Here is a 12424-nt window from a genome sequence, read left to right as displayed (position 1 = left end):
TCAGCGCTTATAGAGGCTAACACAAAGCCCCAGCTTACTATTGGATGCCATCTATCAGGTGGCTTCCACTACTAAGCCAAAAATAAGTAAGGAGAAAAACAATTTAACAAAGCTCTTTATTGAAATAAAATACCCCAAGAGCCCTTGTTGACCCTTTTATTAAAAGTAAGAATCTTCTATATGAAGTAGTCCAGAATGAAAGTATAAAAAATACAAACAAAATAAAATGATACTTACCTGCCCTTGGTCCACCTTTCAGTCCCTAAGGGTCCATTTACACAGAAAGATTATCTGCCAAAGATTTGAAGCCAAAGCCAGGAACAGATTATAAACAGAGATCAGGTCATAAAGGAAAGAACGAGATTTCTCCTCTTTTCAAATCCATTCCTGGCTTTGGCTTCAAATCTTCAGATAATCTTTCTGTGTAAATGGACAAATGCGACGATTTGCAACACCAGTAGATTTTGGCAGACAATCCAGGCTGTGTGTCAAAATCTGGTGCCACCTTCTGCTCTTTCAGGCATTCAGCAGAAGTACAGCAAACCTCATAGAGCTGTGCCCTGTAGCCAGCACAATGAATTCGCACTTGGTGAATATAACCATGTACCACATGGTTATATTCACTGCTGTGGTATATATCAATGCATACAATATATTCATCACTGGTATATATGAATGCATTTGTTGCTGTTATATATGTATGCTTGCGGTATATATGTATCTGTGTGGTGTGCACTGCTGATATATGGTTATGCATTTTGTATATTCACTGCCGGTATATGGTTATGCATTAAGTATATTTACTGTTGGTATATACAGTATATGTGCGGTAGATTCATTGCCGATATGTATGGATGTGTTTTGTATATTCACTGCTAGTATAAAGATATATGCATACATTTGGTATATTCACTGCCTTTATGTATCTGTACAGTATACACTGCTGGTATATGGTAATGCATTGAGAATACTCACTGATAGTATATATGAATGTGTGCAGAAGTATATTCATAGCTGCTGTATATGTATCTGTGCGGTATATTCACTGCTGTGGTGTGGTTATCCATTTGGTATATTTACTGCTGATATACAGTGGTACCTCGGTTTAAGAGTAACTTGGTTTAAGAGAGTTTTGGTTTAAGAGCTCACAGTTTTTCAAAATGGTGACTTAGTGTAAGAGCATTGCTTTGGTGTAAGAGCTCCCTGTACTGGGTGGGAGAGCTAGTTGGGGAGGGGCATGGTCTGCATAGCGGGGTCTACAGCACCGTACTCTGACCCAAAAAGTCTGTGTGTGTGTGTGTGTGTGTGTGTGGGGGGGGGGGGGGGGGGGGGGCGCCATTTAAATTTTCGCCTCAGGCAGCAGAAAAGCTAGAATCGGCCCTGCTTACTGTACATTATATTCCACATGCTGATTGCTTTACTGTACAGTTATAATATGACATTCACCTATTTCTAAATCTTTGTTTTATTAGTTTTACATGTTATTCAGAATTTAAAAAAAATCATTATTTTTGGGGTGTGGAACCAATTTTCTGCATTTCAGTGATTTCTTATGGGGAGTTTTGCTTTAGTTTAAGAGTGGATTTGGATTACAAGCTCATTCTCGGAACCAATTATGCTCGTAATCCAAGGCACCACTGTAATTTACAAATCTAAAAAACTTTCAGACACTAGTTGTTTTGAGAAGAAAAAAAGTACCTAATAAAAAAGTCAATTAGCTTGACAGTGGAAACTTAGACTAGACAGTGTAAAAATGCACCATATTAAGATATCGTTCACACCACGTTTTTACTCTTTTCGCTCCCTGACAGATACCTTCCCATATAGTTATGATGGATGCCACTTAATGCCATCTGTTCTACATAGACTCCCAAAATTCATACTGCAATACCTCCCATTCTTGCTTTTTGTCCCCCAGGGGGGCTTCAAATTAATATATGGTAAAGAAAAAAGTAGTTTTTTTAATTTAAAAAAAATCCTCTCCTTATAAAAGTTGAAATCACCTCCCTCCCCCTTTTCCTATTTTTTGAATAAAAATAAATAAATACATACAATACAATAAAAACATACTTGGTATTGCCGCCTGTGTATTCTCCCAAACCATTAAATGATTATATTCCTGATCATGCACGGTAAGTAACAGCGTAAGTGCAAAAAAATGTCAAAGAAAAATTGTAATAAAAAGCTGCATATACCCAAGCAAGCTACCGATAGTAAGTACGGATCATGGCGATCAGGGTGAACAGAGTAAAAACAACACACACACACAAATTAAAAAAAAAATAGCATTTATTGTTTTCTGGTTTCACAGCATATTTGATGTAAAAAATAGGTGACAAAACGCAAGCGCTGTGGCCTTTTACACATGAGGAGGAAAAAAACGAAAGCACAAAAAATTAAAATTGGTTCGGTCCTTAAGGGGTTAAGGAAGCGCTACGAGGACACGGGAAGGGGTAAGTATACTTTTGTTATTATGTTCTCGCCTGCCTGAGATTTGTCAGTTTAATGGGACTTCTACTTTCAAGAAACTTATGTGGCACCCTATACTGTTTGCATAGAGTGACTGACAAGTTACTAGTAGTAGGCCAGCATTGCTGGGCACATACACAGCCCTGTGCAAAGTTGCTATAATAATGTATAAGGTTTGGTGCTTGTTATATCTGGTATATGTTGGGTGGGCCCCTAAAATTAAAGCGACTCTGTACCCACAATCTGACCCCCCCCAAACCACTTATACCGTCAGATAGCTGCTTTTAATCTAAGATCTGTCCTGTGGTCCGTTCGGCAGGTGATGCAGTTATTGTCCTAAAAAATACTTTTCAACCTGAAGCCGGTGCCAAATGGGAGTATCTGTGCCCTAACTTTGCACCACCCCTCCATCCCTCCTCCCCACCCTCTTCATCATTAGGAATGCCACTGAAACATTTTCTGCATGCTGAACATTGCACAGGTCCTTAACGATCCAGACCATGTGCCGGGCTGACACAGGTGGGGAATAGGAGGCAATCTGCCTGGAGCATTCCTAATGATGAGGAGGGTGGGGAGGTTTAATAACAAGTATACATACTGTCTTGGCCCTTTGCTTTTATGTTAAAGCAAATCCCTCATCTAGATGTAGCAGTGCCTGCACAGAGCGGGGCTAGTGATTAGGCTGCTGGACTACACATCCCAGTATGTACATCATGTACCAGTCTTTGTTCTGGGTAACAGGGATTCCAGCTTCTGTTTTTATATCTACTTCATCTGAACCAATACAATGCTGTCATGTAACCAAATAACATTTTTTTTTAATAAAGATCTGCAGCGCACTCTAGTGGAGACTCCAGAAACTGCTGGCAGGTCATATACTATAAATCATCATATCGGACTCTCAACATATCCCAGTACATAAACTAATTGTGGTATCACAGCAATTTCCTGAACCCCTCTTGTGATATCACAAAACGTTGGCTGGCAGAAACATAGATGTGGTGTCACTATAGGAACCCACTTTTTATGTCATAGCATTTACCGTACATAAACCTACTGTCACAGAGGTTAAGCTGTATGAAAAACAATTCTATACTGATGATGGTCTCTCCACTAAACTAGCCATAGCTGGATTCTGCACTAGTATAATTATCAGTGCATCTATTGATACTTTATAAGTTACAGCATTTTCCCCAGGATAACATTAAAACATGTTAGCATTTCTGATATCTTAACATGTTTCACCCCGCCAGGCGTCATCAAGGGAAAGAGTTACAGTGTCACACTATGACGCTCATTTTAGTGATTAGTCAGGATCTCAGCACCTTGATGTTCCCAGATCCCTATAGACTAATAAATATATTTTTTGGACATGTGTAGAATCTCTGTCCCGCACTGCCTGCATCAGCATAGCTAGGGTATATAAAGCTATACATGCTATATATAAAAGTATTTAGCTACTTTAAACACATTATTGTAAACAAAATCTATGGATGGCATGCCTGTAAAACCTGTTGGGATTTTGTGTTGGCTATAGTCAGGGTTTATAATTTACCATACATGGCTATGTAGCCTTAGGGTTAAATACATTACACAGAAAAAGGCTATCTTGCATCTATAGGCACCAGAGATTCAGGTTACAATTAATTCAGTACTGGGTAACCTAAAAAAAAAAAAAAAGATCTATAAAAAAAAATCTGAAAGTTTGTTTTAGCAAAACAGAGAATGCTTGACATTCGACTCCCAGTGGCTGGAGAGGATGGATGAGGCCCTAGGGCAGCCTGGATACAACCTATGGCTATTTTCATGTTTTCCAGGCAGACCTAGGGCCACATCCATCTTTTCCAGCCACCAGGAGTAAAAAGCAGAGAGCTCTGAGTTCTGTGAAACTGAACTTAAAGGGGTAGTGCAGTGCTACACATTTATTCACTAAGTAACACACATTACAAAGTTGAATAACTTTGTAATGTGTTTTATTTAGTGAATAAATGTGTAGCACCGCACTACCCCTTTAATTTGCTCATCTCTAATCATAAGTATGGGGGACATTTATCAAACATGCTGTAAAGTGAAACTGGCTCAGTTGCCCCTAGCAACCAATCAGATTCCACTTTTAATTTTCCAAGAGGAGGAATCTGATTGGTTGCTAGGGGCAACTGAGCCAGTTTCACTTTACACCATGTTTAATAAGTCTCCCCCATAGTGTTTTTTTAATGATTGGGTACACTTTAAACAATTCAGGATTACAAGATAGCCATTATTATAACAATTGTTAAGAAAATGACTATATTGGTTGTTCGGCAATGGTATAATTGGGATTGTGATGAATGCGCTTTAAACCTATATGCTATCTATACCAATAGCAAATTACTGTCAGTGATATACAGTAGTATACTGCCCTCTACTGGCCAGTGAGAGCCTTGTTTCTGAATTTCTAATAGTTTCTATTTGTTTGCTTTATTATAATTTATAATAACAAATAATTGTCATTCATCTAGTACAAGCAAGCTTGGGCAATCCAGTTATTAATCTGGTAGCACTACTCTGAGTATACATATGTAAGGATTCAATGTTCAATAGTGGCAACTGCTGGTATAAAGAAATGTCATTAGTTGAAAGCAATTGTCCATTGCTTAAATTTCTATACTAACTCTATATGAAATCTATGCGGTCTATTAGTGCTTGATATGAAATGTAAATAAGACTATGCTACATGTGAATTTTTGCATCAGTATTATGGACTCCTGGTTTACTGGATTTTACCTATTCTCTATATCTCTCTATTACCCTGTACCCCAGACCCTCACTGGTCGAGCAGAATTGTCCGTGCAAATGGAAACTTCAGATCTGCCAGCAATCCCTTGCAGTCACAACCCCACTGAGTGTATTTGACTACCTATCCTATGCCCTATGCCCTGAATATGATGGCAGCCTGTGACAGCTTCCTCTTACTTGCTTGCCTTTGCTGGGCTTTTGTATCCTTTCCCTTGTTTCACCGCAATTATATTTTTTGACCCCTCTCTTGTTTCTAACAAAGCTCCTAGCCATTCCACGTATATGATGTGCCCCTGATGAAAGCGAGGAATCCTGCGATGCTTGAGACAACACTAGATTTGTACATGTGCCACCTTAGGGATTCCATTGAATAATTAGGAGACTGGACTACTCAATGAAAGTTGCATATTGTTCTGTTATATCAGTTACTTTAGGCTATTTACTTTGTTCTTGTTCGATGATGGGACATGTACTAGTATTTCAGTAGTGTGAAATAAGAGCAGATTTGAGAAATGTTATGAAAGGTGGAAGAGATGGCACAAAGTGGTCAGAGCATGGATGAGTGGTTTGGAAAACAAGAAAGAATCAAGGCAGCAGACTTGTGGGACAGGGGCGTCCACTGTAATTGGGGTGGGCTCTTTGCATGAGATGGCGGGAAAATGATAAATCTCATAGCTCTGCTACTTCACTATCCATGTTCCAGTGATGCCCCCTTCTGGGACCTGGTGGCTCTGCTAGTCCTGGCAATGGTTCTATTACTTCTACAGATCTAGTATATCTTTGTTTGCTACATCTGAATTTTTTTCCAATGATAAAGCTCACATGCCCTATTAGGTTAGTTGGGAATATCATTCATTAACTTAGAGCATCATTCATTTCCCAGGGAGCAATGCACCCAGGATTTCACTGCTTTGAGCGCTTTAACCGGCAGCCGGCAGTGTTATCGTTTGGCTGGTCTCCCTGAGATCTGTTAACTGTTTCTCTTATGGCTCTACAAGGCATTGCTCCCACGTAGCCAGAACCCTGCTCCACACTGATGAGGGGCAACACCCCGAAACAGCTGTCTGTGGATGGAACCTGGCCTTGGTTTTTCCCTTGTCATTACATTGACTTATAGGGCCACTTAATATGGTGGATTTGGTGGTTTCCCTACAGGAGCCACCCCTTGGCTGGGTCCTTCCCGGAGGGATATCTGGCTAGTCTCGTGTTTTGAGACTCTTAAATGAGGCTCCACGATTTCTTCTTTTGCATATTCATTAACTGAAGCAGAGAGACTTTTTAAAGAGTAGAATCCTCCTATAGAGGACCCAGCAATGTCTTTTCTTACCAGATGGATGATAAAATCCTGTGGTCACAGCAGCATCAGCATTAAAGGCAGGGACAGATTTAATGTACCCTGGGAACCGGGCTGTCATCCCATCCAGCACCCCCCAACCGACTTTCATTGCGTAGAACATTGATGTGGGACCCTAGAGTGCTCACATGCTCCTATTGTAGATGGCCCCAATGTAGGTCCCCCTATGGTAGATGGACCCAATGTAGGTCCCCCTATTGTAGATGCCCCCCTATAGCAGATGGCCCCAATGTAGGTCCCCCTATGGTAGATGGACCCAATGTAGGTCCCCCTATTGTAGATGGCCCCTGTGTAGTCCCCTATAGTAGAAGGACCCAATGTAGGTCCCTTATAGTAGATGGCCCCAATGTAGGTCCCCCATTGTAGATGGTACCCAATGTATTCCCCTTTAGTAGATAGCCCCCTGTGTAGTCCTGTTGTGGTAAATGGCCACAATGTAGTTCCCCCATCCTGTGAAGTGCCGTCTTTAGCACATGGCCCCCATTAAGTTTGCTGCATGCGACAAACTCAGCTCTGCGGCATGCTCCCCCCCCCCACACACACACACACACACCAGAAAAGACACCAGGAAAGCGTGATCCATTTGCAATGTTCCTCATTGTTTATTTCATACGCTTCGAATTCTGTAATAGAATCACATCTAGAACGTCATACGCGACTTTAAGTAAAAATGCAATGTGAAATACAAACAGAAAAAAAAATCCTTTGTACAAAACTGTAAAAATTAGGCAGCTACATCTGACTGACAGTATCAAAATCCCATGCAAACCAGGTCATTGTGTGCATGGCGTAAAGAAAGCTGTATGTGTGACTATCATACCCAGTGGTAAAACATACAGAACTGTACAGTTAGACTTTTTTTTTTTTTTTTTTACATGAATGATATCTCCCGCTGTGTTACAGTAAAAAGACTAAAAAATAAGTTAGACATGATACATAGAATTATCTACCGCATACATAAAATTGTTCACATTTCTTAGTTATCGGTGGCAAAGTGGTTCTTGGCATTGTGTATAGAGGACGGTTGGCATGTATCAAACTCACAGGCTACATCTCAGAACTCAAATAACGCAAATCCATGCACGACCAACCCAACGTACAACGAAATGGTGCAAAAGAACAACCAGATAGCTACAAGACAAAGCCAATGTCTCTAGTCTAATACAGTGATGGGTGTGTTCCATGCTTTAAGGTGAGGAGAGTCATTCCGAGCACTTCACCACACTATGACCATCTTTTCCTATACAAAACAGACCATTTTATTTATTCTTATTTTTTTATCGTTTTTCATTAGTAGCAAAAACATTGTGAGCTCAATAACACTGACACAGAATAGAACACTGTTCCGGTGATGATCTTCCTCATCCGTTTGTCTCCTTTCTGGATGTTCAGCCGAGGCTTGTGATGTTTGAGCGACCTCCGGGTGGGGCGACGATGCGGTGTCCTGTGCGGCGGGGGTTACTATCATCGATCTGTGCACCTGACGTTCAATGACATAACAAGACATTACAATTTTGTGACTCTGAGGTGAAGCTTGGACACTAGACTAGACATGGATCCCCATCTATCTGATGACATGTTACTCTGGCAGATGTAGGTTCATTAGGGAATCTAATAGACTGAAAAAACTAATACAATATAGTAGTTATATGAAACAAACACAAGCCACCAATAAAGGTAAAGATGGATGGCAGCAATGACCCAGGAAACTATTGGTTAACTCCCACAGACCAAAACTCTGCTACGTGTATAGTCCTGGTGGGTCTCACTTCTGGATTCTCCAAATCACAGGGGATCAATCAGTTGGAAGTCCTCATCAGAATGGAGTGGTCTTTAAGCCCAAGTACGGTGGTCCATTAAAGGATAGCAGAGTACAACGCCCTTAAACAAGTAGCTTAAAGGGGCACTCGGAAGAAAGAAAACTGTTTTCAAATCAACTGGTGTCAGAAAGTTATATAGATCTGTAAATTACTTCTATTTAAAAATTAAAGCCTCCAAGTAGTTATCAGCTGTATGTTCTAAAGATATAGAAGTCTTCTTTCCAGTCTGACACAGTGCTCTCTGCTGCCACCTCTGTCTGTGTCAGGAACTGGCCAGGGCAGTGTCACACTGGAAGGAAAACACCATTTCCTGTAGGACATTCAGCACCTGAGATTTTTTAAATTCTAATTAATTTACAAATCTGTATAACTTTCTAATAGTTAATGTACAAATATTTTTTCTCAGGAGTACCCCTTTAAGAAATAAATTGTAAATAAGTAGATTGGTACAGTATTGAATTGGGTTCATATTTATATACTGGTACCATTATCTCATAAATTAAAATTACAATTCACGCCTGTGCCACTATGAGCTTACCTGATAAACTAAAGTTTGATTGATGAAGATTCCTAATAGGTGGAGGCTGTGGTTTGGAGGGTGAGGATTTAGCTGATGGGGCAGGGGTTATATACTTTGGATTGGCAGGAACTTCATACACAGGTCCATCATACATCCCACGGGACACAGCTTGCAGTCCGCTCACCTACAATATATCAATCAGTTTAATACTTGTATTATTTGATTTTATCTTTGAATTCTCTAAGGAATATAATAACAATGGCAGAATAAAAGGGCTGTGACACTTGCTAAAGCCGTGTGGCCCCTTCTTAGCTGCAACCATGTTCACACAGCAGTGTCTGCAATTGTACTGTAGGACTTGTGCTAAGTCACCCAATATGTGGTATCTGGACTCTTCACCATCCTTATACATATATCACGTATGTATTGGAGATGAGCACAACTGGAGCATGCTCGAGTCAGATCGCTCTGCATTTTATTAAAAAGGTGGAAGCAGCCTTAGGGAGTCCTGGAAAACATGGATACAGCCTATGGCTGATGTTGGAAGAAGTCATAAAGCTACTTCCTATGTCCCAGATAGGGCTCACATTTGAACAATGCCCTATGTGGTTCTGATATCATCTCTGCCCATATGCTGTACTGTTATACAATGTACAAACCACCATACTATACAGTGCCAAACAATATGTGCCATACAGTATGCTGCCCACATAATGCTGCCATATGTTATTCAATACATACAGTACTGGCCAAAAATAACTGTAGTGTACCTAAGTAGCAGTACCATACAAAGCTAATGTCAGTGTATCATCATACAGTGCTCAAATAATACCTACAAGGACCAAATAATAGCTATGTACACATACTAATGTACACTAATAATTCATCATCATTTTAGTAGTCACTATGAAAAAAATATGATATTTAGTGGCTGTAAGCGTCGGCTGAGAAGTGGAGAGTGAAATTAACAAGTTTGACTTTGTGAAAAAAACAGAGAACTTAAAGGGATATTCTGCTCAAACATAACTTTTCATATGCTTCTGTCCATGATGAGACTAACAGTTCCTTCCATACTTGTTATTATCTATTCAGTCTCCTTCCCCCAGTTCTAAGCTGCTGCTTTCTGTTGAAGACACAAAAAAATATGTGTGAGTTTGTCTCAGTCTCCGCCTCCTCCTTTCTTCTCTGACGGCTGATGTAAACAAGTCCCTGTCTGCAACTTTGTAGAAATTCTGTAATGCCAGGAAGATTAAGATTAAAATTGACCTCAGAATAACCCTTCCAGCATTACAAAGAAACTAAAAAGTTGCAGATAAATCTTGCCAGGTACTTGTTTACATCAGCAATCTTGGAAAGGAGGGGGGACGAGGAGAAGTTGGACAGAAATCTTCACACATAGTTTTTTGTGTTTTTAGCAAAAAGCAGCAGCTGAGAACTGGGGAAAGAAGACTAAATAGATATGTATAACCATAATAAGTATGGAATCAATTCTTAGTCTCATCCTGGGCTGCAACATATGGGAAGGTAAAGTTGAGCAAAATACCCCTCTTTCCATGATAAACTATTGATAACCTCTGCTCAAAAATGGTTATCTGATTATTCGTTTGCAGCAGCGCTCATTGCCAATAATCGGCCCGTGTAAAAGGCCCAAGGTTGTAATACTGGCGGGGTGTACACTTTAATGAATAGAGTAAACTTACCTTGTTTCTTGTCTTAACACGCTGATAAATATATTCTGGGAAAGGTTTCCGGGGAATAAACCTCCCCATTCCTTGGTTAACATGTAGGTTTCCATCTTCAAACACAATCTTTCCCTGACTAATAACCACAAGTGGGGCCCCATGGCACTCCATCCCTTCAAAGATGTTGTATTCCACTGCCTGGAGATGAAAAATATATATGTTGTATCTACGTAAAAGTATCAAACATAGTATTATCCATATAACATATTACACCAAATGTTTATATATAATTTGAGAAACATCATATACACCTGCAAAGCACTATAGTGTTGGGGTCATTTACAACAACTTTTGTTGTCAAACATGTCAAAAGTTTTGATCGGTTGGGATCTCACTGCAGGAGATGGACTTCACTAAGGTTTTGATGGACTAACTGGTGAGCTAAGCGGTGAGTCAGGGAGTGAAGAGCACAGCCGCACGCTTCTCCCTGCTACATCAGAACTGAGATTCTCCTGACTATAGAAATAAAAGAAATAGAGGTTGTCTTCCATTGAAGAGATAGGGTTGTCATATTTAGAGAACTTACTGATTTGTGGCTTTTTGCAGAAATTGTCTTCATCTTGTCAGGATCCCAAATAACCACATCAGCATCAGAGCCGACTGCGATTCTCCCTTTTCTTGGATAGAGGTTGAATATTTTAGCAGCATTTGTACTGGTCACCGCAACAAACTGGTTCTCATCCATCTTACCCGTGGCCTGCAGAAAAATATGGTAAGTACAATGAAATAGTAGGGTCACTTTATTCATATTAAGATGGAGTGACTAGGAAATGATATTCATGTATACAGTATATCAGGACATTGACTAAACATATCGCTAGATGTGTGACACAATCATAAGAGGTGAATTTTTATATATATATATATATATATATATATATATATATATATATATATATATATATATATCTACAGTGTATATTCTGTAAGGAGTTGTTTATGCTAGGTGGGGGCCACCCAGCGGTTGCAGCCTGTTCAGTTTTTCACTAACATGACATGATAATGCCTTGGACAAAATTTGTAGAAAGGTAATGGTGGATCCCTCTATACATAATGTACAGTATATCTCTATGTAATGCAACAGGCACCATTGCTGAAGATTCTTACCACAGCCTTGTCCCACACCATCGTCATTCTTTCTTCAATTCCATTCACCCCCTCTGGAATAAGAGTGAAGTTATCTTTTCCTATGGCTTTCTGGGCAGTGCTATAAGAACAGTGTCCACTCCCAGTCACCTGCAGATCTCCACTGGAAAAGAGGATTCATGTTAGCTCAATAAACTAGAGACATGAAATAATATGTGACTTTCCCCTGGTCTGTGCTAGCCTTTGATAAATTCCCCCAGTGGTTGGTGGGTTAATAATATCTGCAGCTTAAACACAAAATGTAAGTTGAAACATGGAGGGGCTGTAATCCCTGGATTGTGTTTGACTTCTTTTACTCAAAGTGTCAATGGTAGAAAATTTTATGCCTTCTGCATGGCAAAGTTTCATATCAAAGTGTTTGTGCGGTCACGGATTAACATAAAAAAATCGATATCTAGGTCAGGGCAGTATTTACCACTAGGCACCCGTGGTCCGGTGCCTAGGGCAGCACCTTGCAGGGGGGGGGGGGCAGCACCAGGGAGCAGGGGGAAGGAACCAACTTTTTTTTTAAGTTTCCCACCTCCTATTCAGACCTGCCAGTAAATCTGGTGTCTTTTTGAGCGGGGTGGGGTATTGTGGTATTGTTCAGGTCTGGTAT

At 40.1% G+C, this 12424-nt stretch overlaps 1 protein-coding gene across 2 annotated transcripts in view; it reads right to left on the bottom strand.

Annotated features, from left to right (window-relative positions):
• Positions 1-7198: 7198 nt before the first annotated feature.
• CRMP1 (collapsin response mediator protein 1) overlaps positions 7199-12424 on the bottom strand; it is a 58524-nt gene continuing 53298 nt past the window's right edge. For both annotated transcript variants that reach the window (XM_069976432.1, XM_069976433.1), the window contains exons 10-14: positions 11788-11929; positions 11207-11377; positions 10639-10818; positions 8957-9122; positions 7199-8078 (exon numbers count right to left, since the gene is read on the bottom strand). In XM_069976432.1, the coding sequence (XP_069832533.1) occupies positions 7987-8078; positions 8957-9122; positions 10639-10818; positions 11207-11377; positions 11788-11929 (751 nt within the window). In that variant the 3' untranslated portion in view covers positions 7199-7986. The remainder of the gene's footprint in view (positions 8079-8956; positions 9123-10638; positions 10819-11206; positions 11378-11787; positions 11930-12424) is intronic.

The sequence above is a fragment of the Dendropsophus ebraccatus genome, chromosome 7, assembly GCF_027789765.1.
Source record: "Dendropsophus ebraccatus isolate aDenEbr1 chromosome 7, aDenEbr1.pat, whole genome shotgun sequence".
Lineage (NCBI taxonomy): Eukaryota > Metazoa > Chordata > Amphibia > Anura > Hylidae > Dendropsophus > Dendropsophus ebraccatus.
Note: the sequence above shows the minus strand (reverse complement) of the source record. Positions and strands in the feature narration are given on the sequence as shown.